The sequence below is a fragment of the Phyllostomus hastatus genome, unplaced genomic scaffold (genome assembly GCF_019186645.2).
Source record: "Phyllostomus hastatus isolate PE091 unplaced genomic scaffold, TTU_PhHast_1.1 phas_scaffold_12, whole genome shotgun sequence".
NCBI lineage: Eukaryota > Metazoa > Chordata > Mammalia > Chiroptera > Phyllostomidae > Phyllostomus > Phyllostomus hastatus.
The window spans coordinates 9,858,300-9,884,153 of record NW_025334007.1 but is presented as its reverse complement, the minus strand read 5'-3'; the positions used below and the strand labels follow the sequence as shown (position 1 = coordinate 9,884,153).

The window sequence follows — 25,854 nt, the reverse complement described above, 5'->3', positions numbered from 1 at the left end:
TAGCAAAGAGCAAAATGAAAAAATTAAAAGTTGCTAAACCACACAGGTACAAGCCCGTGTGCACATGCACTTACACACACACACACACACACACACACACACACACACACTTCATACTGTTCTGTTTGGCAAGCATTGTTGAGCACTTACTGTGTACTAGGCCCTATGCCTCTAGTTGAGGCAGCTCACTGAACAGTCTGCCCTCACTGAATTATCTCTGTCAGCCCAGCAAACTATGGCTGTCAGGCCATATTCGGCATGCTGCCTATTTTTGTATGGCCTAAAAGCTAAGAATGGATTTTACATTTTTAAATGGTTTAAAGACATCAAAAGAATATATCATAATACATAAAAGTATATGAGATTCATAATTTAGTGTCTAGTTTTTTCTTAATTAAAAAATTTTATTCTTATATTTCCTTTTTTTTGAATTGGGGTGACATTGGTTAATGAGATTATATAGGTTTCAGAGGTACATTTCTACAATATATCATTTGTATGTTGTATTGTGTGTTCATCACCCCAAATCAAGTCTCCTTCCATCACATTTATCCCCCCTTACCCTCTTCTGACTTCCCCCATCTCCTTTCTCTCTGATAATCACCATCCTTTTGTCTGTGTCTATGAGGGTTTTTTATCTTTTTTTTTCCTTAAGTGGTGTACGTACACAATAGAATACTACTCAGCCACAAAAAAGAAAACCCTACCATTCGTGACAGCATGGATGGCCCTGCAGAGCATTTTGCTAAGTGAAATAAGCCAGTCTGAGATGAATCCCATATGATTTCATTAATATATGGAATCAAATGAACCAAATAAATGAACAAACAAAATAGAAACAGACTCATACATAGAGAACAGACTGACTGACAGCTGTCAGGGGCAGGGGGCGCTGTGGGGCTGGGTGAAAAATGGACAGTGCTCACACTATCTGGCCTGAAATGTCAATAGCTGTAAGACAGAGAAACTGGTCTAAAGGCAGAAAGCATATGCCAGCCAAGTCTGCTCTCTTTTAAAATGGATTCTTGGAAGAAACAAGGACTTTGTTATATGTCATTGGCCAGAATCTCATCCCAAAGTCAACTGTAGCTGCAAAGGAAGCTGGACAATGCAGCTATTTTTTGTTGGGCCCACTGTCACCTAGAGCAGAATTCGGGTCTGACAGTAAGGGAAGAAAGGGAGGATGGATATTGGGTGGACAATAGGCAGTTGTCATGGGCGGTTGTCCTGAGCAGCCTCTTCCCAGAGGTTTGTGTGAATAAGGGATGGAAGTGCATGCACTGGTTAAAGAAAAGTTGGGGGTTTTTGATGAACACAAGCAGCATAGGAAATAGTTTTTGCGGGATATAACATGCAGCCTGCTGTCTATGTATACCACTGTTCTCTCAGTATTTGCAATGGGACTTGCTTTTTCTTCTTCTCCATGTAGCCCATGAGATCATCGACTTCAGGTCTGCCTCACTAAGACTTTACCGTTCATGAAACCATGTTGGTGCTTCATTTCTTTTATTCTGAAAAAAAAATAATTAAAAATTTATGTGATCAGCCCTGTCCAAGTGGCTCCGTTGGTTGGAGCATCGTCCTGTACACAAAAAGGTTGCGGTTTTGATTCCTGGTCAGGGCATATGCCTAGGTTGCAGGTTCGATAGCAGGTCGGGGCATGTACAGGAGGCCAGTGGGTATTTGTCACACTGATGTTTCTGTCTTTTTCTCCCTCCCTCCCTGTTTCTTTTGCCCTCTCCTTTCTCTCTCTCTCTCTCTCTCTCTCATCGATAAACATATCCTTGGGTAAGAATTTTTAAAAAGTGATGTGATCAGTATTTGCCTTGAATGGTGTATCCGTTAGAGTTTATTCAGGAGAAGGGATACCCTTCTAAGTATATCAAGCAGGAATATATGTAATACGGGGCATCAGAGGCTTATGCAACCATTGGGAAGGCTGAGGAGTGAAGGCAGAGTCTGCCAATGATCTCTGCTGCCCTCACACAGAAGGGGCCTTCTCAGGAGAATGTCTGGAAGCTTCTGGCAAAGTTTTGTATCTGCTGTCTACAGATGCCCTTGTGCCTGTCTATGGCTACCAACAGCAAATGAATAAATGGCATCTCTTTCTCTTCTACCTTTTGAATCTCCTGCTAGTGCTTCTCATTGGCAGAGTCTAACCTGGAGCCATGCCCGTGACTTTTGAGAGATGCAGTTGTGAAGCTTCTCAGGGAAGAATGCAGAATGGGTGGAGTGGGATGGTGCGGAATTGACAACAGACTGTCAGGCAGAAGGAGCATTTGAATTTGAATAAAGGCATTTATTCAGCACATTTTGGGAAGAAGAGCACTCTATTCAGGTGTTGGCAATGTTGCTACTAGTATTGTTACCTTATTCCATCTATGTGTCTTTGGGAGATGAATAAGGATTATTTGTATCTGTGTTCCGGCTCTCTTCAAGTCATACTGTTGCTAAATAAATAATAACAAAGGATTCAATGGCCTGCATATCTAGTGCAGAAGATAATATATTCTGTGAAGCTCCATAATGCAGTGGGGTCCCAGAGCGTGAGGTTTGTAAAACAATGCATAATTCACCAGCATGCTCTGGAGAGATCAGTGTTCAGAAAATAATTGCAGATGACTCAGCTTGTATATGTTTTTATTTTGGGGGAAACTGTCTGGAGCTCTTTATTTGCTGTATTTATGCCTGTGACTTGTGAAGAGCTGATAAAATACAGTGAGGTATTAAACACAGTGAGGATGATAATAAAAACAATTTGGAACAAGGTAAATCATAGACATGACGTATTGCTTGGTGTTGAGGGGAGAGTTGTAACCTCTAGTTATCTGGTACCCAAGTGACATCAGGCTTTCAGCATAACTCACAGGGTTTTGAAGGCACAATTTGATCTGTGCTGTATTTCAGTCTCTGGAACAGCAAAACTATTATGACTGGGTCCTATGGCACTTGTAAAATCCTCTGAGCCTTGAGTTTCAGGTTTCTGCTGATATTTAATATTTAAATGATCTCAAAGGAGATAAGGACAACGTACTATATTATTCTGTTTATTTCTTGAGTGTGGAAAATTGAAAGGGAGTGAAGGAAAAAGCTCAATACCAAGACCAGTGTGAGAAGGTCACTGGTTTTCTTTGCCGGAATAAAATCAGCGTGTTTGGGGTTGCTTGGAATCTTATGTTGGGTCTTCTGGAGACAGAGCTAGAGATGTGGATTCTTGTGCAAGTGATTTATGATTCATTCAGCAAGTGCTCCCAAGAGAAACCAGCAAAGGGACGGGGGAAGGCAGGCAGAGAAGGGTGAGAGACTGCTAAGGGTGAAATTTGAAGGGACGTCTCAGGCACCCTGGTCCAGTGTGGAACTCTGGGAGTGCCAATTATACCTCACGGTTTGTCCTGAATTGTAGCAAAGGAGCTGCTGCGCTTTCATTCTCCTGCACAGTTAGTTATTGGCTAAGAGGGCTGCTGGCGTGGGGGTGGTTTTGGAGGCAGATAAACTCTCAGGGGCCTTCAAAGAGTGTCAGGTGCTGGTTATTAGAAAAGAAAAACAACATAGATGCTGGGGAGGAACATACAGAAGTGATTAAAGGGATCCCAGGGGACCTGGGGAAAAGCCCCAACAATGAGAGAAAAAATTTCACTTGGAACTGCAAGGGTTGGAAAACCTTTTCTATAAAGGGCAGGTAGTAAATATTTGAGGTGTTGTGGGCCACAGGGTTTCTGTTCCAACTAGTCAACAATGTTGTTGCAGTGCAGAAGCAGCCATAGATACATGTAAATGAGTGGGCATGGCAGTATCACAATAAAACTTTATTTATAAAAACAGATATAGAGGGAGGACAAGATTTGGCCCAGGGGCCATAGTTTGCCAGTCCCTGCTATAGAGGCTTCCTGTATGTACCTAAGATGATTTTTAAAATCCATTCCCTCTATGCTGTACAACACAGGGAATAATAATTAGTATGGTTATCAAACATCCAGTCTTTCATCATTCACAATGTTGCATGGATAATCTTGCTGAAGGATGACTCCTCTCATGTTACTCCTACCAAAAATACTTAGTTCTCTGTTATCTATAAAATGAAATCTAGAGCAGTGACTAACTTAATTTGTTTGCCCTTTGCAGTGGGTTGCACATAGTAGATATTCAGTAAATGGAGTTTTCAGATGAAGATTGCATTCCTACATCCTGTGATTATTAATGATTTAAGTGCTGCAACTCTGACATCACTTTTCTTTTTCCTTTGTATAGGCAAGAGCTGTTTTGGCAAAAGTTGGCTATCCTGAGTTTATAATGAATGATACTCATGTTAATGAAGACCTCAAAGCAGTAAGTGCTAAATTTACTGTGTTTTTTTTTCTGGCAAGTTTTACTGGCCTCATGCCTTTCAACTAACCCAAGTCCAAGCAATTAAACCTGGTGGTGCCAGAAAGCACCAACTTTTGATTCATTCCTTGGCTAGATATGAGCCTCAATATGCCAGGCATATCACAAGATTTAGAGCAGATTCCAAATAAAGGAAGTGTCAGAAGGAATGTATAGCTAAGTGGGTACCGTAAAGCAAATGGACTTGGATTTGGCCTAATTTCATCGTAAAGGAAAGAATTAAGCAAATCGGGTATTTTACAATTAGTGGGCATGTTCTAATGGGGAATATATGGTGTTTGTTGTTAAACAACCTTTATATGCTTCATTCACATTAAATGACTTGTAATAAATCTGCTAGCTGGGAGTTGACTTCATTAAACTTTATGAGTGTTTTTGCAAATTAAGTGCATATACATATGACTATAATTTACTGTGATTTGGACTCCATATTTGCAGTAAGTTAGTGGTGGAGGAATAGTAATGATTCTTTTTTATTCCAGTATTTCGGGACCTATATTTTCTAGTAGATATATTCATTACAGGCTTTTCTAATCACAACCACTGTTATTTCCTTTTCTATAAATAATTCTGATGCCCCGCAAACCCCGGCTTTTACCACTCACTGGATTTTCTTGAAAAAGTAGGGTTTGTTTTTGGTAGAATTCTTTTAATAACAATGGTCCTGAGGTGTAGCTCTTTCCTGAAATTGAGGTTTGACAAGTTGCATATCTGAAAGCAATCCCAGCCTTGTAGATGAATATCAGAGTGTTGCAAAATTATTCAAAAGTGAGAGAAGGCTTTAATTAGGAAGTTTCTCCATCAGCCTCCAAGATATGGCCTTCTAAAGTATTGATCTGGTTGCTATGCAGAAAGATAATTATGCTTCACTGTATCCCAAAGCTCAGACAGCCCATCTTATTATACATTGTTTTGATAATGAAAAATCTCACTATCATTATGATAATTAAAGATACTGATGCATTTGACACATTCACATGTGTTATCTTTTAAGCCCCACAGTGATCCTCTGAAGTTAGATGGCCCTTAGCCCCATTTTGCAGAAAAGGAAGTAGATACTCAAAGAGGTGAAGCGGTTTCCTGATTCCACAGAGTTGTCGGAGCCAGGACTGAAGTCAGGACCCAGGAAGCCCTGCCTGTAATCTGAGAAGGGGTTCAGCAGGGTCCTTGTCAGGCAGCCTCGCTGCAGGGACAGGGGAGTGAGTGTGAAGAATTGGTGGGAACTGCTTGCCTAGATCTGGTTGGAAGTGAGAGGAGGGGCGAGGAGATCATATTGTCAAGTGGTTAAGAGTACAGGCTTTTTGCCTCTTCCACTTACTAATTGTTTGGTTTTGTGCAGGTTACATTACTTCATTAACTTCCCTTCAGTTATCTGGATACTGGAGATGATAATAACCAAGTCTTAGTGTTGTTGGGTTGATTAAGTGAGATTAGATAAACGTAAAAGCACCTAACATAATGTCTGATGTATATGTAGGCTCCCTGTAAATATGGGTCAGTATGAGAACTGTCGCTGCTAGGAAGAGCATCACTAGGGCACAAAGTACCTTACTTAGCAAGAGAACCTGTACAGTTACATGTGATTGGCAAATATTCCAACTCAAGGGTGCAGATAACAACATTTGAGAGCCAGTTTGATGTAGCAGTCTACCACTTACTAGCTGTGTGACCTAGGATCTCTGTGCCTCAGTTTCCCCATATTAAAATGGAGATAATAATAATCCCTCCCTTATAAGGCTGCTGTGGGGATCAGATAAGTTAACATACATAAAGTATTTAGAGCTGGTCCTCATCCACACCAAGCGCAACGTAAGAGTTGTGATACCTTCAGTTTGCATTTATGATAGTAAATTATTTTGGTTTGGAAAAATCATTATGAATTAACTCATCTAGTATCCAGGTGCCTCAAATTGATTTAAAAAGGCTGCACAAATGGAACAATCTCAAGCTGTAATCAAATAAGATAGCATTCAGAGCTCATTCACAACATTTAGTTCATCAGGTTTTGTTGGCAGTATGCTACTGTTTAAAGTCAGTGGCCCAAATTGAAAGACTCACTGAATGCAGTACCTTTTGTGAAAAGAAACCAGATGCCAAGCAGGATGCAGTGTTGGGTCTGTTCCCTCATTTCTCCAGGGCCTGAACGGAACCCATTAGACACTAAGATTTTTAAGCACACTTGTGAAAAAAAGGCTTTCATGTGACTCATTGCCAAAGCAGGCACAATTATGCCCAAGAGTTTCTAATGCTGTAAAAAATAGATGGTGAAAAAAAAAGTCAAATACAGGAAATAAAAATACAGTTGTGTTTGGAAACCAATAGGGACAATGAATAAAATCCAACCTGAGAATAGGTAAAGGATACTTGATGTGATAGTAATAGTGTCACTGAGGTTAATAGCAAAAGGACTCAAGTATTGTGGGTACACAATGGGGCTGTATTTCCAGTTCTGAGAAACATGTAGATAAGGACTACTGTCGGACCTACAAGATGTGTCTGGCTGTACACGCTCTGAGCATGAGAGGCTTTTAGAAGTGAAAAACAGCTTAGTTTATTTGACACAGTAAAGATATGATTTAGCAGGTACAAACGCAAAAGGAAAGAGGATAGAGATCAGGTAATGGATTATATGAAGGTCAAGGAGAAAGGTTGAAAATGTAAGTTGGGACTATGTGCAGATAAGAGCAAATGGAAAAGAACTTAGAGGCAAATGCAAAGAATTAGAGAACATTTCTTTTTTGCCCTCTTTGAGGAAGACCAGGTAAATTGAGATACCCCAAAAAATGTTTCTGAATAATAATCTTTCTGTAGTCTTTGACAAGAGCAAGAAAGGAAATGCAGGAAAGCCTACTAATTAGCCTTAAAAAGTAGGGGTCAGTCCACTTTCAAATTAGCCTTATTAAGTGTTCTTCCATTGATCCTTGGTAGGAACAGACTTTAAGAGCGGTGTGATACCAACTTGGAAAGATTGCTGTGTCAGCAAGGAATCCAGAAGCACACTAGGTATTTCAAAGAGAGGTAATTTAATACAGGAAATAGGTTGGAAGGCAAAGATCGGGAAGGTGAGGTAAACCAGACGTTAATAACTTCAGTAAGCTACCATCACCCCTGCGTCTAGGGGCACAAAAGGGAGGAAGTGATGGTACCATCATTTAGGAGAACAGAGAGGGAACTGCCACTCCAACTGGGGCTGCGGAGGAGGGGATGAAGATCCTTTCGGAGTCATTGTCAGAAGAAGAAAGAGGAAAGAGAGCAAGAATGAAAGAGACCAAACACAGCATTCTTTCCCCTCCTGCCACCTGCTGATTTGCCCCAGTCCCTCCTGTTGGCAGGGAGCCAAATGGCAATGGAGCCCGAGAAACAGAGTTTCACATGCCCAGCCCCAGCATTATAGGACAGAGTAAGAGGCTGGGCATGCATCTGAGGGACAATAGGTAAATACGCGGCACCATTAGGCACTCCACTCATTCTTGTGAAAGCCAGGGGATAATTGGAGTAGGGACTAAAGTCAGAAACACAGCTGACCTCCATCTACTTAGGAGAATTGGATATGGGTAATTTTTCAGAAAAAAATCAATGCTTCTAGTGAATGATACAAATATACATACATATAAGAGTACATACGCAGATATATAGATATTATGTGAATCAATGTAATATTCTGCAGTATGGGTCTTGTTCTGCTCTGGCCAGTGGAGCCCTCGTGTGTGTGTGTGTGTGTGTGTGTGTGTGTGTGTGTGTGTGTGTGAGAGAGAGAGAGAGAGAATATAAATATATCAATATTTATATGTGTTGTGTGTTTTATGTGTATATAAAAGTGGTAATGAGGTAGTGTTATGTGGAATGCTCTACAAAGACAGGTTGTTAAAACACAGAACTCCTTCTGTACTATTAAGTCAAAACAAAACAACATTGCCCTCAGCTCTGCCAAAGATCGCTGGCCACCGTGGCCCTGGAGAGTCAAGAGTAGGCACTGGAGGGCGGTGTCTACCAACCTTACAGGCAGCCCTCCGTAACTCCCCCACACTGGCCTTCCTCTAGAGTGTTCCACTGGCCAGAGCAGACCAAGACCTCCCTCTACCCCTGGAGGTGGCGACAGGGCATCTGGTTCCATCTAGTTCTGGCTGATGTGCTAACTACTGCTACCTCGCCCTTATGTGGCTGCTGTGGGAACTGCATCTTCCACAGTGTACCATGTATGCAGGTTGTTAAACAGTTTGAATGTAGGTGTGATGTGCACACACACTACTTATGGGCAAAGCCATCTAAACAAAACAGTCTTGCATATTACTTTACTATTTACATAAGGGAAAATGTAAATACAAAATCTGGATCCCTTCTGTATTCAGAAAATTTTTTGTGTGCCTAATATAAAATCTTTCTTACACATACTGGATATACTCTATACGGATTTAACATGACATGTACATATTTGGACATATTTTTAAATGGATTTAACATAAACAAAAAGTGTTCTAGAATCTATACTTCTTATGGCTTATATAGTTATTAATGAGCACATACTTAGTGATTCTACAGGAAAGCTGAGCACACTTCCACGTTCTGTCCTTATTACATGTTCTTCACCTTTGGTGGGGTAATAGCTTTATTCTTCTATTTAGTCTGTGGTATTTGGTGAGAAATTCAGATTCCCCTAAATTTTATGATTTGGACAGCTATTCCTAGGAAATGAGAAAAGAGCCCCAATTAATTTTCCAAAGGTCACTCAATTGAAAAGTCAGGAGATGGAACTGATTACAAGTCATTACCAAGTTGACCTCGATTTTCACCAGTAACTGAAAGGACAAGAGGCTTTTGAGCCACCTATTGTCCCTTGCAGAGTTTAAACATATTTTGATGATTACAAATGGTTTTAAAATATTCATGTGCATTCATTCTTGTTGCCATCTCTACAAGTGGAACTTTCCCAGTGGTTGCTGACTTTCATAGTTTTTTCTCACTCAAGGGCCTGTTCAGTATTTGGAATTATCAAACTATTATCCCATAGTGGAAATTTGAGATATAGAGAAAAGGAATGAGACAGCACCCATAATATTGGTACTCAAACATAAAAATACATCTGTTTTAGTGTAAATCTTTATAGCTGTAATTGATGTTTTTATATAATTTTGTGTACCAATCTTTATAGTTAACATATTATTTTGTCCTTGCCTTCTGCAGCCTTCATTGCCATTATGTTAACTACTGTATGTGTTCAGTAAATTGTGCCATGATTTATTTAGTCACTGCCTCTCCTCTCACCGTAATTCTTACCTTCTCCTCCTCTTTCCCTGTACTCTTTCTGTTAAATCACTGGTTTACTTATTAGGACCAATGAAAATAACATTGAATAGGAACCTAATGGCTTGGACTATATTGCTTTGCCAAGTTGCATAATTACTGTAACACTGTGTCCCATCTATCACAGGGTAATAACTATGGCTGGCCCTTTCAACCCCCACACTTAACCTGTCTCACAGGAAAGATGTGTCTCCTATCAGCTGTGACTTACATTAAATAAATGGAATACATCAACTAAACCAAGCTAGGAAAATGCAAATATTCTCAATTTACTAAAATAGTTTTTAAATAGTTCTTCTAAACATAGATGATAAGCTGTTGGCAAATTGCAATTACTTACCTCCGAGTTTTGCTTCTTGTGGTTATTATGGCTGTGGTAGAACCGTATACTTAAAGAATTTTTAGACATGGAACTCTTCTTTAGGAAATTTGTGGATGGTTTTTCATTTGATATCTCTATAGAACAACCTGAATAACAAGTTTTTTCTTCTCAGATGAACAGGATAATTTAATGAATAGCAGACTTCTAAAAGTAACAACTGACCCCACTGATAATACAGAAAATTAATATTTTTGAAGGAAATTCCTTTGGGAGAACTTCATGGAAAGTGTTCTGAACCCAAGAACATATCTGAATTTTCTATCAGTCACAATCATATTCTGAGAGTTATGGCAGAGCTATCTTGGGAACCAAACTGAGAAAGCTAAGGGTTGAACAGTGGACACATTTTTTAAACTATACAATCCGGGAATGCATTGGGATTGCTAGATGAGATTGCTCCCTAAAACAAGGAGCTTACTCTGTTTCTTCTGAGCCCGAGTATAAACATCTTAAGATACAGTCGATGATAAGATTTCTTTTTATTATAAAGAATCTCAAACATTGTGAAAGTATGTAAAATCATATTTTGAACAAAGAGCTTTAACAAATATTAAACATATTGCTGTATTAGCTTTATGCATGCACACACATGTTTTAAAGTGATGAAACAAATACATTGGAAATTCTTTGTGTAATTGTCATTTACCTAATGTTCTTCCTTGCTGCCTACCTCCTTCCCTAGGTATAAACACTATTTTGAATTCGGTGTTTATTATTCCTATGCATTTCTCTATGCTTTTGCTACATGGGTACTTCTCTACAAACAACATGTGATGTTGTTTTACATGTTATAAAACTTTAAATTCTCTCATGCATACACTTGTCTCACTTAGCATTGATTTTGAGATTATTTGACGTTCATGCATACAGAACATTTGTCTAAACTGGTTTCCATTATGTGATTATACCACAATTTATCCATCAGCTACCCCCATAAGAGGATTGAGGGAGGGGCAGTTTAATGTCTTATCTTTATAATGTGTTGGCCAAGTGGAACGCCAAGGATGCCAGGAATTGATACTTTCATTCCTACCTTTCTCCCTGTGCTTTTAGTTACATAACTCCTTTCTTTGTATTTTAGCCTGGCCCCCTGGAAAGACTGTTAAGATGAATCACTAACAAAAGTTACTGTACAGACATAATAAGTACCCACCATATGTTAGGGAACAGATAAACCCAAGGCAGACATTGGCTAACAAATAGGCTGCTGTCAAGTCTATAATGGTCAAGTTGTATAATACACATTCATATCTGTGCTGTGATCCTTTGGGTTTCCTATGTATTCACTTGCTGTATCTTAATTTTTACTTCTAAAAGAGTCTCATGGTTTAAATTTACAAATTCAAATTCTTATTACAACTAATAAGAATTTGATTACTCTTTTTTTATTGCTGCTCAAGTACAGTTGTCTCCATTTTCCTTTAAAAGAAAATCACTGAGATTAAATTTCATGGCTGTGTGAATACTGGGTTGACCGATGAGGGCTGAGAGATGCTGTGAGGACTATAGCTTCTCTGTTGATTGCTCATTTGTGCGCTGAAGTCTTTTTTCAGAGCTGGCTCTTATCTGCGCTTAGGACAATGATCATTGTGGTTTGTTTTATTCAGATCAAGTTTTCAGAATCGGACTACTTTGGCAACGTCCTGCAGACCCGCAAGTATTTAGCACAGTCTGATTTCTTCTGGCTGAGAAAAGCTGTTCCAAAAACAGAGTGAGTAAAAAAAAAAAGTGAAAGAGATCAATATATTGGTGGGAAGTGGATTCTCTTTAGATCAAACTTTGTAATTCCCCTCAAGTCAGAGTAGCTGGCTTGCCAGTTATCTTGTCTGGCAAAATCTGTGTTATGTTTTGGCAACTCTTATTTCTGATATACGAGTCAGCCGTTCAATTTAGTTATGTCGCCCTCACTCCTAGCATCAACACTTATGAAAAGAAACGAAGGCTTATTTGGATGCCAGTGTTCAAATCATTTCTAGATCTTGATATGTGTGTGTGTGTGTGTGTGTGTGTGTGTGTGTGTGTACATATATATATTTTCTCTAGAACATCACACTCAGGTAGAGACTTTTGAAGATCTTTAAAAGGAACAAATATTTTTTAAAAAGTATGATTATAAATGTAGAAGTGATTGTATAATTTTAAGTAACTAGATGATATTTATTCAGGTAATGAATGTTAAAGAAATGTTAGCACTATTGTTTACCTCCAGTAGTAGTTGTGATTTATTTGCCTGTAGGAACTTCCCCTACAGATAAGAAAGTTTTCTCAGGAACTTTTGGGGCCAGGCCAGCCATGATTTTCCCCCAGCAAGATGTGTGCGATGGTGGTGATGACAGCCGCTAACAGTTACCGTGTCTGTATAGTGTTCCTGGAAGTGCTCTATATGTTTTAATTCATTTTATCCTCTTGTCAATGCTGTGAGGTCTGGGTAGTATTTATTGTTCCCATTTCACAAATGAATAAGGGACTTACAGTTGAGAAATTCTTCAGTTTTGGTTTACATTACTTTTTGTTCTTGCTTGCTGGTACTTTTGACTCTGTTCTGCTGTAGCCCACTTCCCCAGTGTTTTTGTCTTTCTCTTCTCCAGACTGGACGATTTCTGTTGCTCCGCCTTCACATTCATGGATTCTTTCTTGTGTATTCTCAAATTTGCTGTTGACCCATCTAATAAATTTTTCCCTTTGATTATTGGAGTTTTCAACTATAGAATTTGTGCTTGGATGTTTTTCATAGTCTTTTTTCTTTGGTCTCTGTTGTGATTCTTTATTTGTTGAATCATTGTCATTGTATTTCCCATTAATTCTTTTAATATAGTTTATTTTAATTCTTGGAGCTGATTTATAAGGACTGCTTTCAAGTTTTTGTCTGCTAAAGCCAACATGGAGGCTCATTCAGAGTCAGTTTTTATTGCTTGCTTTTTTGCTTTTATATGTTGTTTTTATGTGCATAGCTTCATTTTTCTTCTTTTGAAAATGATATTTTAGGTAAAGTATTATAGAAGCTGTGGATTCTGATTTATTTTTCTGAGGCTTTTAAAAAAGTATCATTCCTGGACTTACAGTGCAGAATCCGTCTTCCTTACAGTATGCGGCCATGAATGTCTCTGCTCATTTTTAAAATTCTTATTTTTAGTTTTTATCCTCACCTCCTAGAGTTTGTCCCTGTATCTGCATAGTTTAGTGCTCAGGGAATCAGGACAGCGCTTGTGCTCAAACGCTTCTTGCCTGTAGGGCTTTTTTTACCCTCTGCCAGTTGCTCTGTGAGGGGGTTGGGAGGGCATTCAAAGTCACAACCAGTTCTCAGCCAGCCTTGGATTTTGCTTCTCAGTCTGCTCTCTCTGGTGTCCCCCGTACGTGCACCCGGTTTTGCAGCCAGCCAGGGATGTGTGGTGAGCTTATCTCACTCTTCTATGACTCTTTTTGTTCTAGGATCTCCCTTGTAAATTTTCTGGCTGGTCCTTTGCTCTCCCCAATGGGAACTATAATTTCAGGCTAGCAGAGCTGTGGGTTTTCCTCATTTTTTTTTTATAACAAGTTCTCTACTTTTAGCTGACAAAGCTGCAGGTGTTCACTTTTACTCCCAATTGAGCCTAGCTCCTGTGACATCAAAAGCTGCTGATGTTCCAGCCAGCTCTACGTGAATAAAACTAAGTTCTCGCGGAATGACCTGGGAGGGATGGGAGCAGTCCGAGCTAAAAGGCTATAGACTCCTATTCTGCTTTCTTCTAGCTCTAGCAGTTTTTCAGAATTAAACCTTTTTGTGTTTATTTGTTGTTTGCCTTAGATTGATTCCCAGAGCCCTAAAATAGTTGTTTGTTAATAACTTCATCGAGTTTTATACTTGATTTTTGTGGAAAGGATTTATTGACCTTTTCATCCCATCATAGCTGGAAGCCTGGCTTCCATGCCCACATTTTTTTTTTCATGGCCCACTTTTACTAAACTTGGCTGATATTCTGGCCTCTATATCTTTGGCTGGCTCTTTTTATGCTCTCTGGGTCTCTTGTTACTCTTCTTTCCAACTCGCTGCTCTATCCTGGCCTCTGGACACTCTAGCCCCCACACCCTCCCTTGGCTTAAACTGTGATTACCACCTCTCTCTCTTAGGCACCATTCCCATCTAGCCCTTCCTGCCTTCTGCCCTTCAAACCTTTCCACAACACACATCCACACAGTTAGTTAAAAGTGTTTGACTTAAGGAGGAGGCCTAAGCTGAATCCCTCCCTTACCCATCCCTGACTCCAGTCAAAAGCACAAAGGGAGAAAGCAGAAGGCTTTAGAGCTTCTTTGGAAATGACAGATAACTAGTTTAAAGCCATCTACTCCACTGTCCTTGGTTCTGTCTTCTCATCACAGCATTTCTTAGTCCATCTCTCCTACTTCATCCCCAACCTAAATTATTCAATAACAATTTTACATTCAGGGTTCTAAACCTAGCTTCTCACATCCAATGACTTCAGCAAATGCTTTCTAATATCCCAGTGAGCATCTACATGTAGCATGATAGTCACAGATCTATGGAGATCATCCTGCCCTTTCACATCTACGATACTTCAGTTGAAACTCTTTTCTTTTCTTTTTTCTTTTTTGCAACTTATGGAAAATTCAGAGCTCTTACCAGTATTTCTGTGAATTTTTCTCAGGGATTCCTCCATATTGGAGATGCTGCCAAGTTAATTCTTCAGTTTCAAAATGACATTATTTATTTGGGTGTGTTGCAAAGCCGCGGTTGCTAATTGAAAAACTCCTAAATGTGTCATCTTTAACATCATCCTAAAATATGGATGGGCTGTTAGATTCTAACAGCCTTGGCTAGTTCTAATTTTTTTTTTATTCTTCCCTTGGAAAAATGCTGGCTGACTTTGTGGGCTTAGGAAAACTGATTTGCATAGTTTTATTCTCTGTCATTGAAAACAAATACCTCTTTCAGAAGGACATTAAATTGGTTGTTTCTGGAAATTTCCAGGAATGAAAACAATGCTAGTAATTCTTGTTTTTTTCTTTCTGACTATATATCTATTTCAGGGAAAGCAACATTAAGAAAGTTAAGGTCCTTTTTACATGGTAAAGTGGTATGACAGCTAATTTTCTTTTTTTTTAAAGATTTTATTTATTTATTTTTAGAGAGGGAAGGGAGGGGCAGAGAGAGAGAGAGAGAGAGAAACATCAGTGTGTGGTTGCTTGGGGTTATGGCCTGCAACCCAGGCATCTACCCTGGCTGGGAATCGAACCTGCGACACTTTGGTTCGCAGCCCGCGCTCAATCCACTGCGCTATGCCAGCCAGGGCTTAATTTTCTAAAAAAAAATTTGGGGCTGGTTCTTTTCAGGCATGGTAGGTAATTTTAACTTCATGATACCCACTCTCTTCAATCGACATCTTTCAGGGTCTGAAAATTCAGGAGTTAATCGAGTGGGACTGGTTCTGGAGTATCTCCTCTACACTAGTGCACTTGGTATAGCACATCGTGATTATCTTTCTACAAAGCCCTGAAATAACAGTTTGCTTCTTTGTGAATGTAGGAGATAAATACCCTTTATTTTTCATTCTCGTGGAATTCATTTTTTTGCTGCATTAATGTGCACTAAGAAGTTTCTAATGTGGTGATAAATGTCAGCAAGAATGAAATTAATTGGATGGTCATCCCTGAAGGTACACATTTAGGGTTGGTTCTCAGAATTGTCATTTCATCAGCTTGCTTAAAAGTGGAGGATTTACTTCATTTCTCAGCTTGAGTCAAAAGTAATTTCTTTCCTTCAGAATACCCTTTCTTTGACAGAAACGATTTTAACCTAGCTTCCCCATTAACTCGCTGTAACTCCACTGTGACCAAACATGACTGGATTTTCTTTCTCCCTCTTCTGAAAAAATATGTAAAAATACATCAAATGTCTATACAAATTATGGTCCTGCCCAGAATTTTTATTTGTAAAAGCATTATCTATTATATGGAATGGAAAGGATATAATCTACAGCAGGGGTGTCAAACTCATTTTTGCTGGGGGCCACATCAGCCTTGCAGTTGCCTTGAAAGGGCCGAATGTAACTTTAGGACTGTATACATGTAACTGCTCCTTAACAGTTAAGCGAGAGCTCAGGTGTTGCTTCCAGGTAGAAACAAGGTGCTGGGCCGGATAAACCAAGGTGGAGGGCTGGATTCAGCCTGCGGGCCTTGTGTTTGCCACCTGTGATCTGCAGGATATTAGAAATAAAGCAATAAATACTCTATGGTTTTCCTATTCCATATGCCTTAGATTATCTTTAAGGGTTGATAGGCACAATGTAAAACTTGATGTATGTTTATTTTATAGGGCCCAAAGAAATCAGGGTGGCAATGTGTTTTTCTTTAGATTATTGTATTTTAGTATTATAGTCCTTTTATGTACCTCATTATGCAGTATAATTTCATTTCTATGTGTTTTTGGATTTGAAATTAAATAAGACCTCTTTCCCCCTTATCCTTCCCCAAACATAAACTGCAGGAACATCCTAAGGTCATAGTAAGAGTTTAGAGCACATTCGTGACACTGTTTGTGCATTCAGACAGATGTATACCTAGTGATACATTCATTTAAATAGATTGAGTGATCCTCTGCTCAGCGCGTACCACCTAGGCGGGGGTAAATGATAGGGGGTGGAGAGGACTGTGGAGCACTAGTGATTGCACACCTCATTTAAACACATTCCAGGTCAGTACCTTTTAAAACCATTGTCTTGGGCAAATGAAACATTTTTATGGGGAAATTCAACCTACTGGGTAGCTCTGAGTCTGTGGACAGGCAAGTTTTCAGTGTTTCAGTTCTCTGCTGCTGTACAACAAGCCACCCTAAAATGTCCAGGGCTTAAACCACAGTTACCGTTTGTTCTCTCTCGTGGCCCTGCAGGTCACTAGGCTCAGCCGGGTGGTTCTTGCTCATGGCCTTTCATGCAGTCTCAGTCAGGTAGTGACTGAGACTGGAGTCATGTGGGAGGCTTCCTCTCTCGAGTCTAGTGGTTAATGCTAACTGTTGGCTGCAAGGCCTTCTATAGCTCTCTGTGGGCACTGGGCTTCTTTATAGCATGCTGATTGAGCAAGAAACTTCAAAGAGTGAGTTTTCTAAGAAAGAGAGAGGGAGAACGGGCACACGGGGTAGAGGGAATTGAATTGCCTTTAACTACCTTTCATTGGAGGTCATGTGGTGTCATTTTCACTGCATTGGATGTCTTGGTAGTGAGTCCCTGAGGCTAGCCCATAATGGAGAGGAGAGGAATTTAGATCCCAACTCTTAATGGAAGGAGTATACAAAAAATTGCAAACAGGTTAGAACAAGCACAGGTATTCCTGCATTAGAGAATAATACATATAAATATAAAATAAACGGGTATAATCAGGGTGATGATAGAAAATATTTAATGGCTGCTTTGGCATGGGCACTGACCAATAAGAAGACATAATAGCATCCATAACTGGTAGGATCTACTGCTGCAGCCACTTAATATGAGCTCTGGGTATAATGAAGACTCCAAACATGCCCTAGAATCAACAAGAGCTCTGGGAGGTCAGGAAAGGTGTGGCCATGTGTCTGAAATAAGATGTTTTAGGTATTCACGCTGAAGCTTCAGAGGCCCCATGTGGTTGGTTGATTTCTTTGTTTTGTCCACCTTTGTCCATCAGCAATTAGAAATATTTTCCTTGCACCCTGGCTGGTGTGGCTCAGTGGATTGAGTGCCGGCCTGTGAACCAAAGGGTTGCCACTTCGATTCCCAGTCTAGGGCACATGCCTGGGTTGTGGGCCAGGTCCCCAGTTGGGGGAGCATGGGAGGCAGCCACACAGTGATGTTTCTCTCCTTCTCTTCTCCCTCCTTTCCCTTCTATTTAACAATAAATAAAAGTAATATAAAAAATATTTTTCTTGCATGACTCTTACCCTAATGTTCTAAAAGTTTATTCTTTGCAAAAGGGAGTGGAGTTGGGAGGAATGGGAAGAGAAGGGATGAGCTCTAGCAATACACATAATCTTTTGTACATATTATGTTGAGTCCAATGTCATTGAAAGGCAAGTTGAGAGATACCTGGATTCTTCCTCCCTTGACCCAAAGAGCAGACATACAAATGCTTGATTCTTTGGGGGGTGTATTAGTTTTCTGTTACTGCTATAATAAATCGCCACAACTTTAGCAACTCAAAATGACAAATGGATTATTTCACAGTTCTGTACGTGAGAAGTGTGGGTTGGCTTGGCTCATTTCTTGGGTCCAGGTTTTGCAAGGCTGAAATCAAAGTGTCAGCTGGCTGGATTCTTAGCAGGAGGCTCTGGGAAGAATCCTCTTCCAGGCTCAAGTTTCTTGTGGTTGCAGAACTGAGGTCCGTCCTTCCTTGTGGGCTGTTAGCTGGGAGCCACTCTTCCCTCAAGAAGTTTCTCTCTGGCCCTTGCATATGACCCTGCATCTCAGAGCCAGAAACAGTGTGGGGAATCCTTCTCACTCTTGGAATCTCTCTGACTTCCTCCTCCTCCTGTGTTGCATCTCTCAGGTTTTCTCCTCATAAGAGCTCATGTGATTTGAATGGGCCCACTTGGGTATTCCAGGATAACCTCCCTATTTTCAGGTTCTTCAAATTAATTATACCTGCAGTCACAGGATCCAGGGATTAGTATGTGCATGTCCTTTTGGGAGCCATGATTCTACCTACTATAGGAAGCAATATTAGGTCCATAAAGGCAGTTTCCCATCCACTTATTTCCTCAGGAAAAAAGTCCAGTCAGTAAGTTTGTGTTAAACATTAAGATGTATTGAAATATTAATCCTAAAGTTGAAGGAGAAAAATACACGTATGGAAATGAGTATAGGTTTCAATTTTAACAAGAGAAGAGATACTGTCTTTCTTGATGTCCAGTAATGTCTCCAGTGTAATATAATACTTAAGAGAACTGCTCTGAAGTCAGACCAGACTTTGTGCAAGTATATAATACTTTTAAATCTCATTGTCCTCATCTATGAACTGGTCTAATAATTGTTATAGTTGCTATGGGGAAAAGCCTATAAATAGAAAGTGCATAGGGCATAGTAAGTGCTCACTGAATGTTAGCTAATAATAATAATAAAAATAATAGTAGCATGACATATTCATAGACTTCTTTATAGGTGGGGAGAAGGTATGGGTGGACCAGTTAGAATCAACGCTTGGGTTTCTTGCTAGTTTCATATTACTGACAAATTACTAGTATATTAAACATAAAATTAGTAAAGTAATTGTTCTGAAAAGGAATTTATACAAGTTTATTTTAAGCAATTTAGTTTAAAACAAATTGCTTGGTTTTAATCATAGAGGACAATGGCTGAGGCTCACAGCCACCTAAGTCAGGTGTCAGCAAGCTGTGGCTTGTGGGCTAAATCTTGCCTGCTGTCTGTTTTTGTATGGCTCATGAGCCAAGAATGATTTTTACAGATAAATGTTTGCAGTAGATTTGATGACTGGAAGTGCTAACTTTGAACACCAATTATACAAAATGTTATCCTGCCCTCAAAGAATACCATTCTTCTCATTAATAGGCCTGTATTATAATAAATTGTACTCAATTATTATATTTTGAGTTTCATTAAAAATTTATGGAAAAATTTCTCTCACTGTAGAAGTACCTGTGTAACATCCTTGATTTTTGCTTTGTTGCCTGCAAAATACCCAGTGTTTACCATCTGACTCCTCACACAAAAAAATTTGCTGAACCCTGATCTAAGTAACCTACCGTACATTTAAGATGGAGTATAGAATCTTCATAGCTGGAAAGTACTCCCAAGATCTCCTAATGCAATACTTCATTTTCATAGCTAAAGCAAGCCCCAAGAAGGTAGGCAGCTCTTTCGACATAACCCAGGTAGCTGGTGATACAGGCAGGACAAGTCATTAGTTCTTCTGGTGCTTAAACAAGCAAACTTTCTACCAGAGTAAGCAGATCCTCTGAGAAGCATTGTTGTACTTCGTTAATCTCTCTTTACTACATGGACCTCTGTGTTAACACTAGTCCAGAAGCTTTTAATGTGGACAGATCAGAGGCTATGCAGTGTAGTAACTGAGCTGTCCTGTGGACCCATTAAATAGGGCCTGGCAAACATCAGCTGCTTGTTGTGCTTCCATCTGGAGGGAGAGCCCTTTAGAGTCTAGGATTTCTCATTAAAGCTGTTTCAGAAGCGCTGGCACTGACTTTTTCTGTTAAGTTAGTAACAGTGAATAACCAGGCATGTTAATATATTCTCACTGAACCGTGTTCAGTTTAGGATGAGATTGTTTACTGAGCAGAACAATAGCCCTAAATTGAAGCGATAATTTCCTCGTGTGTCCCATATCCCCATTGTTCCCTGGTTATTTGCTAATGAATTCCAACATATTCTGTTTGTTCCTGCTGCCCTCCTGCCTGGATAATGATGATCGCTTGGTGATGCTTGTTTCTTTTGCTACAGGTGGTTTACAAATCCAACGACTGTCAATGCTTTCTATAGTGCATCCACCAACCAGATCCGTGAGTACTTGGCTTCTTGTCTCCTTGTTAATCTGGTACAAACTGGAAGGAACTTTTCCAACACTGTGAGTGAGGGTAGAGCATTCTTTATTTCACCCCCCAAAATGACCAGGTATGTTGTTGAAGGCAGTTTGACCCCTCATATACCCATATGCCCAGTTTTCCTCACTCTGTTCACCTTATAAGTTTCTTAAAGCTTTGTATCACCATTGAGTAAAAAGAAAATGACAATAAATAAAATTAAAATGAAGTTGGCCATGAAGAGAAGCAAGCTTCCACTTTTCCTCCCATAATGGCCTTGCAGATTTTGTCCATACCATTTTGTTTATTCTTTAGGATCAATGGGAAAAACAAGTAGGTAACTGGGCAGACTGTAGAGCCTGAGGGGACTATCAGTACATAAGAAAAGTTTGGAAATATTCTGATTAATCCCAGGATGTTGTCTTGAGTGTCTTCTATTTATATGTTTTGGGCACATGTAATTATAAATGCCATGATAAGTTTAAAAATTATTGAAGATCAGATTGACACAAAGTAAAAATCTGATAGCACCAAGTGTTGGCACCAGAGACAGGCACTCACTGATGGTGAAATTGTAAATTTTCCCACTCACTTTGCAGAGAAATCGCAACACCTGGAGAAGCCGAAGATGTGCATGCATATCTCTGACCATCACTTGCATTCTTGGCATCTCTCCTAGTGCTCTGATTCTCAAAGTATGGTCCTGGGACTGACAGCAACAGCCTTACAGGGGAACTTGTCAGAAATGCACCCCAGATGTGTTTTTCACAGGGGGCTCAGAAATCTGTTTTATTAAGCCCTCCAGGCAACTCTAACATAGTTTGAGAACCAGCACCCTAGAGAAGTCTTATACAGTGAGGCCCATGGGAGAATGCTCATAACAATACTGTTTACAATAAGGGGGAAAGGGCAATAAGCTGTGTGTCCCTCCACAGGAAAATGAGTCTGATGTGGCATGTTCACAGAAAGGAATGCCACATAGCAGTGAACAGTGAGTGACCTGGAGTGACACACATTAGCATGGATGAGCCTCATAAATATTAGATTGTGTGGCAAAAAAGCAACTTGGGAAAATAAATATCAAGTGTGATACTCTATAAATAAGGCTGAAAAGCATGCAGGACAATTCTATATATGTAGTGAAAACTATGAGGACACGAGAATGAGAAACAGTGAGTTCGGGTTGGCAGTGGCCTGTTGGGAGAGGGTCGGCCGCTCCTGCTTGAGCTCCTGCTAGTTTCTCTTTCCCCCCAACCCTCTCACCCTTCCCGGTCTCCATCTTCACTCCCTTACGTGGTAATAATATCTAACCTCATGGCTTTAAGCACATCTCTATGTTGCTGAGTGTGGGGATGCAATTTATGAAGACTTGCCACGCTTGACCACACCCCCATACCTGTATGGAATAGCCTCCTCACTTGCCTCCCTGCTTCGGTCCTTATGCCCCTTCAGTCTATTCTAAATGTTATATTGTGGCCATTTTAAGATGTTTTACAACCATATTTCCCTCCTTTGCTCAGAACCTGTTATCAGCTTCCTATTGCATTCAGAATAAGAGCCAAGTGACTTTCAATGGCCGGGGGGTTCTTACCAGGCTGCCTTTATCTCCCCTCTGTTCAGCCACAGTGGCCTCCTTCGTGTTCCTAGAGCATGAGACAATGTTCCTGCCTGGCATTGATACTCTGGGCTCCCTTGGCATGGGAGAGCTTCCCCAAGTGGTCTGCAAGGTTCACACTCCCACTTTCTTCAAATACTTGCTCGAATGCCACCTTCTCAGTGAGGCGACCTGCCTACTCACACTAGTTCCTCCTTGCTAGCTAGCCCTCATCCCGACAGAACAGCCCTGTGTCCGGCAGGCACATCTCCTTAGAGTTGCCCTCATGTGGCCAAATGTGGGAATGGCAGCCTCTGCAGGACTGGCCCGAGAAGCTAATAAACAGAAGGAAAATAAGCAGATGGTGGTAATTTCGGAGTTTTACATTAATTTATGTAAGGAAATCAGTTGTTAAATATTTCAAATATTTCAAATGTCTCTCTTTACTATAAAAATATTCATTATTATCATGAAAATACCATTGCTTTCTCCTCACAGCTTTATTGATACATAATTGACAAATAAAAATTGTCTGTACTTAAAACATACAACATGATGTTTTGATCTAACTCCAAGTTGAGAACTTTGCTGCATATGGAAACTGATGGTATTAGGAATATCAGTTATAAACACTATAATAATATGAATTATGTTTATATAATATGAATTATATTACTTGGAATAACCTATTGAGCAATAGAAAATTCTTATAGTATCTATTGTAAAAGAAAATGCTTTATATAATATTTGGTACATCAAAACAATATATGTAACAGTTTAGAACATATAAAATTATAAAGTATAAGAATACATGATAAATATACATGTATAAATCTACCACCTAACCATGAACTGGAACATTCGTGATATCATTGGTTTTTAAAATAAATTTTAAATCATTTAAGTATCTCTAAACAATATATGGTTTATTTTTTGTTTATGTTTTAGCATAAAAAGAATGCTATGCACATTGTATGCAATCTTAAGCAACTGTTTTTTCAATCAACATGTTATTAGACTCATTCATGTAGCATGTGGCAGTAGTTTTTCATTTTTCACTGCCATGTAATGTTCCATTGTGTGACTGTATCCCAGATTCCTTACTTGTTCTACAAACCTTTTCTGTTGATAGACCTACATTCCTCCCCTCTCCCCACTAGATTTTTGCTGTTATGAACAGCACTGCTATATTTTTACTAGCTTGTAGGGTATGCAAATACTCAGCTTTACCAGATATCACTAAATGTTTTCCAAAGTTAGTATTCCAAAGTACAGAAGTGTTTGCATCAACTCTCATTGTCATCGCCTTGGCATCGGTAGACTTCATTTTTACTAATCTAGTGAATCAGCTCTTATGCAAGAAAAGGCATTGAGATAGACTCTTCACCAATGTTTCCACACTCACTTTCCAGTGTCAGTGAATGCCTACTGCTCCTTTGGGGATTTAAGTCTAATAATATTTATGTCTCCAGGATTAACCCCTGTCCAACCTTCTTGTCTGGGAAGAGCTGATCCTATGAGTGGTTTACTGAAGAAGCCGCCATTGCAGGGTAGCCCAGTGGTTCCTCAAAGGCTCATGAGCAGAGGGGGTTTGTGATGAACAATTTGAAGCAATATTTTAATTAAGAGATTCAAGCTGTTTCTATTTTCCTAATGACCAGTGCTTGCTCTCATTGTAAATTACATTCCCAGGCAAGATGACAAGGAATCCTTTGGGTGATTTTTTTTCTCTCTCCTTTCTGATTTTTCTGGACTACAAATTGAGACAGGTGGAGTTCCTTCTTATACATTCCCCCACTGGGTTTCCTGGGACTTCCCCCAGCCCCCAACTGCCTTCTATTTGCTTCACTGAAGAAATGAAAAATTGAGGTGATTTTGTAAAATGAACATCTTTATTGATTAGGGGCTGATTCTGACAGCATGTGGCCATCTGTTTAATTGGGTTTCACATCTAAGATGTAACTATACTTAGTAACGTGATTTATGAGAATTTCATTCAGTTCCCATTATCATTTTCTGATTTATGCCACTTAAGCCTGCTTCTGCATGCAGTAGAGACTTGAGTAGAAAATAGAAGTTTTTTTTTTTTTTTTTTGCAAATCCATGGCTTTGTGCGAAACTCTATGATTTGTGACCATCTTTCAATGTTAGATTTTTTGCAGGGTGGATAGACTTCCCTACTTTTCTACCCTTGTCAGGCTGGATACCAATGTCCTCAGATACAAAGTGCAGTGAAATAATAATGGTTTAAGTCTGCTGTACATGGACTTATACTCAGAAACTCTTGCAGAATTGAATTATATTTGAACTGATAAGGTGCTTAAAGAAGAACACAACGAACTGAGGGTGTCGGTGCCCAAGCTTGTGCTTCTCTGCCTTGGTGACAACTGCAAAACGGGTCTACCTACAAAACCCGTTTTTGGTAGAGAAATCTCGAGAGCCTCGATGGCAGACCTTGAGTGCCACTGATTTAGTTGTATGTCCTTGGTCAAGGTGTTTCTGCTTCCCGACCCCTGTTTTCCTCATCTGCTACATGTTGAGGTTACCTAGCCCACAGTGTTTTGAGTGAAGATTTAATAAGAGGAATGTAAAAAGTGCCAAAACATCGCCAAGGTTAGGGTTTGTGTGTCTAAAACTGGACACCCCAGTTTAATGTCAGTACTCCCCGGGATAGCCAGTCTGTCACAGAACAGCAACATATAGAGAATTTGGAAAGAAGTAGTTTGGACTTTTGATCTCAAAATATTTTTATCAATCAAAACACTATTTTTTGTGTATTGGAGAAGCACAACCAATTTGGAAAAGTGTCTGACGGTTTGTTGATACCTCCTATAGCCCAGAAATTCCATTTTTTGATGATGGATCCTTATGCTCACCAAGAGACATGGGCACAAATGTTCATAGCAGCTTTATTCATAATGGCAGAAACCTGGAAAGAACCTGATATCCATGAACACAAGAATAGGTAGATAAATAGGTATAGTCATACAGTTGAATATTATATAGCCATGAAAAACAGCCAGTGGCTCCATGCTACAGTATGTAAGAATGGTGCTGACTTAATGCTCAGTGAAGCATTGCACGGTTCCATTCATTAAGTTCAGGAACAAGCCAATCTGTGCTTTAAGTGGTAGAAGATAAAATAATGGCTATTTTTGTTGCAGTATTGACTGGGAAGGGGCACAGGAAACATCATCTTGATCTGGGAGGTGGTTGCACAGGTGATACACATGTAAAGCCACAGTGTGTTCTACCATTTAAATTGGTATGTATGTAATGCCTCAACATGTACAGTGACACCCTCATTCCCCCCATAAAATTATTTGGAACAGTGTATAGCATGCATAGACATTTGGCATTAATAATAGATTACCTAGGCCAAGCCTGTAGAGGTATGGACTGGTGATCAGCAAACTTTTCAGTGAAGGGCCAGGTAGTACATATTTTTCTCTTTGTGAGCCATGTGGTGTCTGTTGAGAAATTTCAACTTTGCCATTGTAGACAATTTATGCACAACTGAGCATGGCTGTGTTCCACTAAAACTGTTTACCTGGGCTGCAGTTTGCCAATCCCTGTTGTAGAGCACTTTTATTGGAGGATGGGATCCAGGGACCCTTGACGAATGATCTGACGCAGCTTTTAAACTACTTTGCATCGAATCAGGTGGTAGTACCAGAA

General features: G+C 39.7%; 1 protein-coding gene across 1 annotated transcript in view; it reads left to right on the top strand.

The window, feature by feature from the left end:
• Positions 1-25,854, top strand: part of PHEX (phosphate regulating endopeptidase homolog X-linked) — a 166,456-nt gene that overhangs the window by 98,086 nt on the left and 42,516 nt on the right. Inside the window, exons 13-15 of the mRNA XM_045856084.1 lie at positions 4,249-4,326; positions 11,674-11,777; positions 20,503-20,561. Coding sequence (XP_045712040.1) covers positions 4,249-4,326; positions 11,674-11,777; positions 20,503-20,561 — 241 coding nt within the window. The remainder of the gene's footprint in view (positions 1-4,248; positions 4,327-11,673; positions 11,778-20,502; positions 20,562-25,854) is intronic.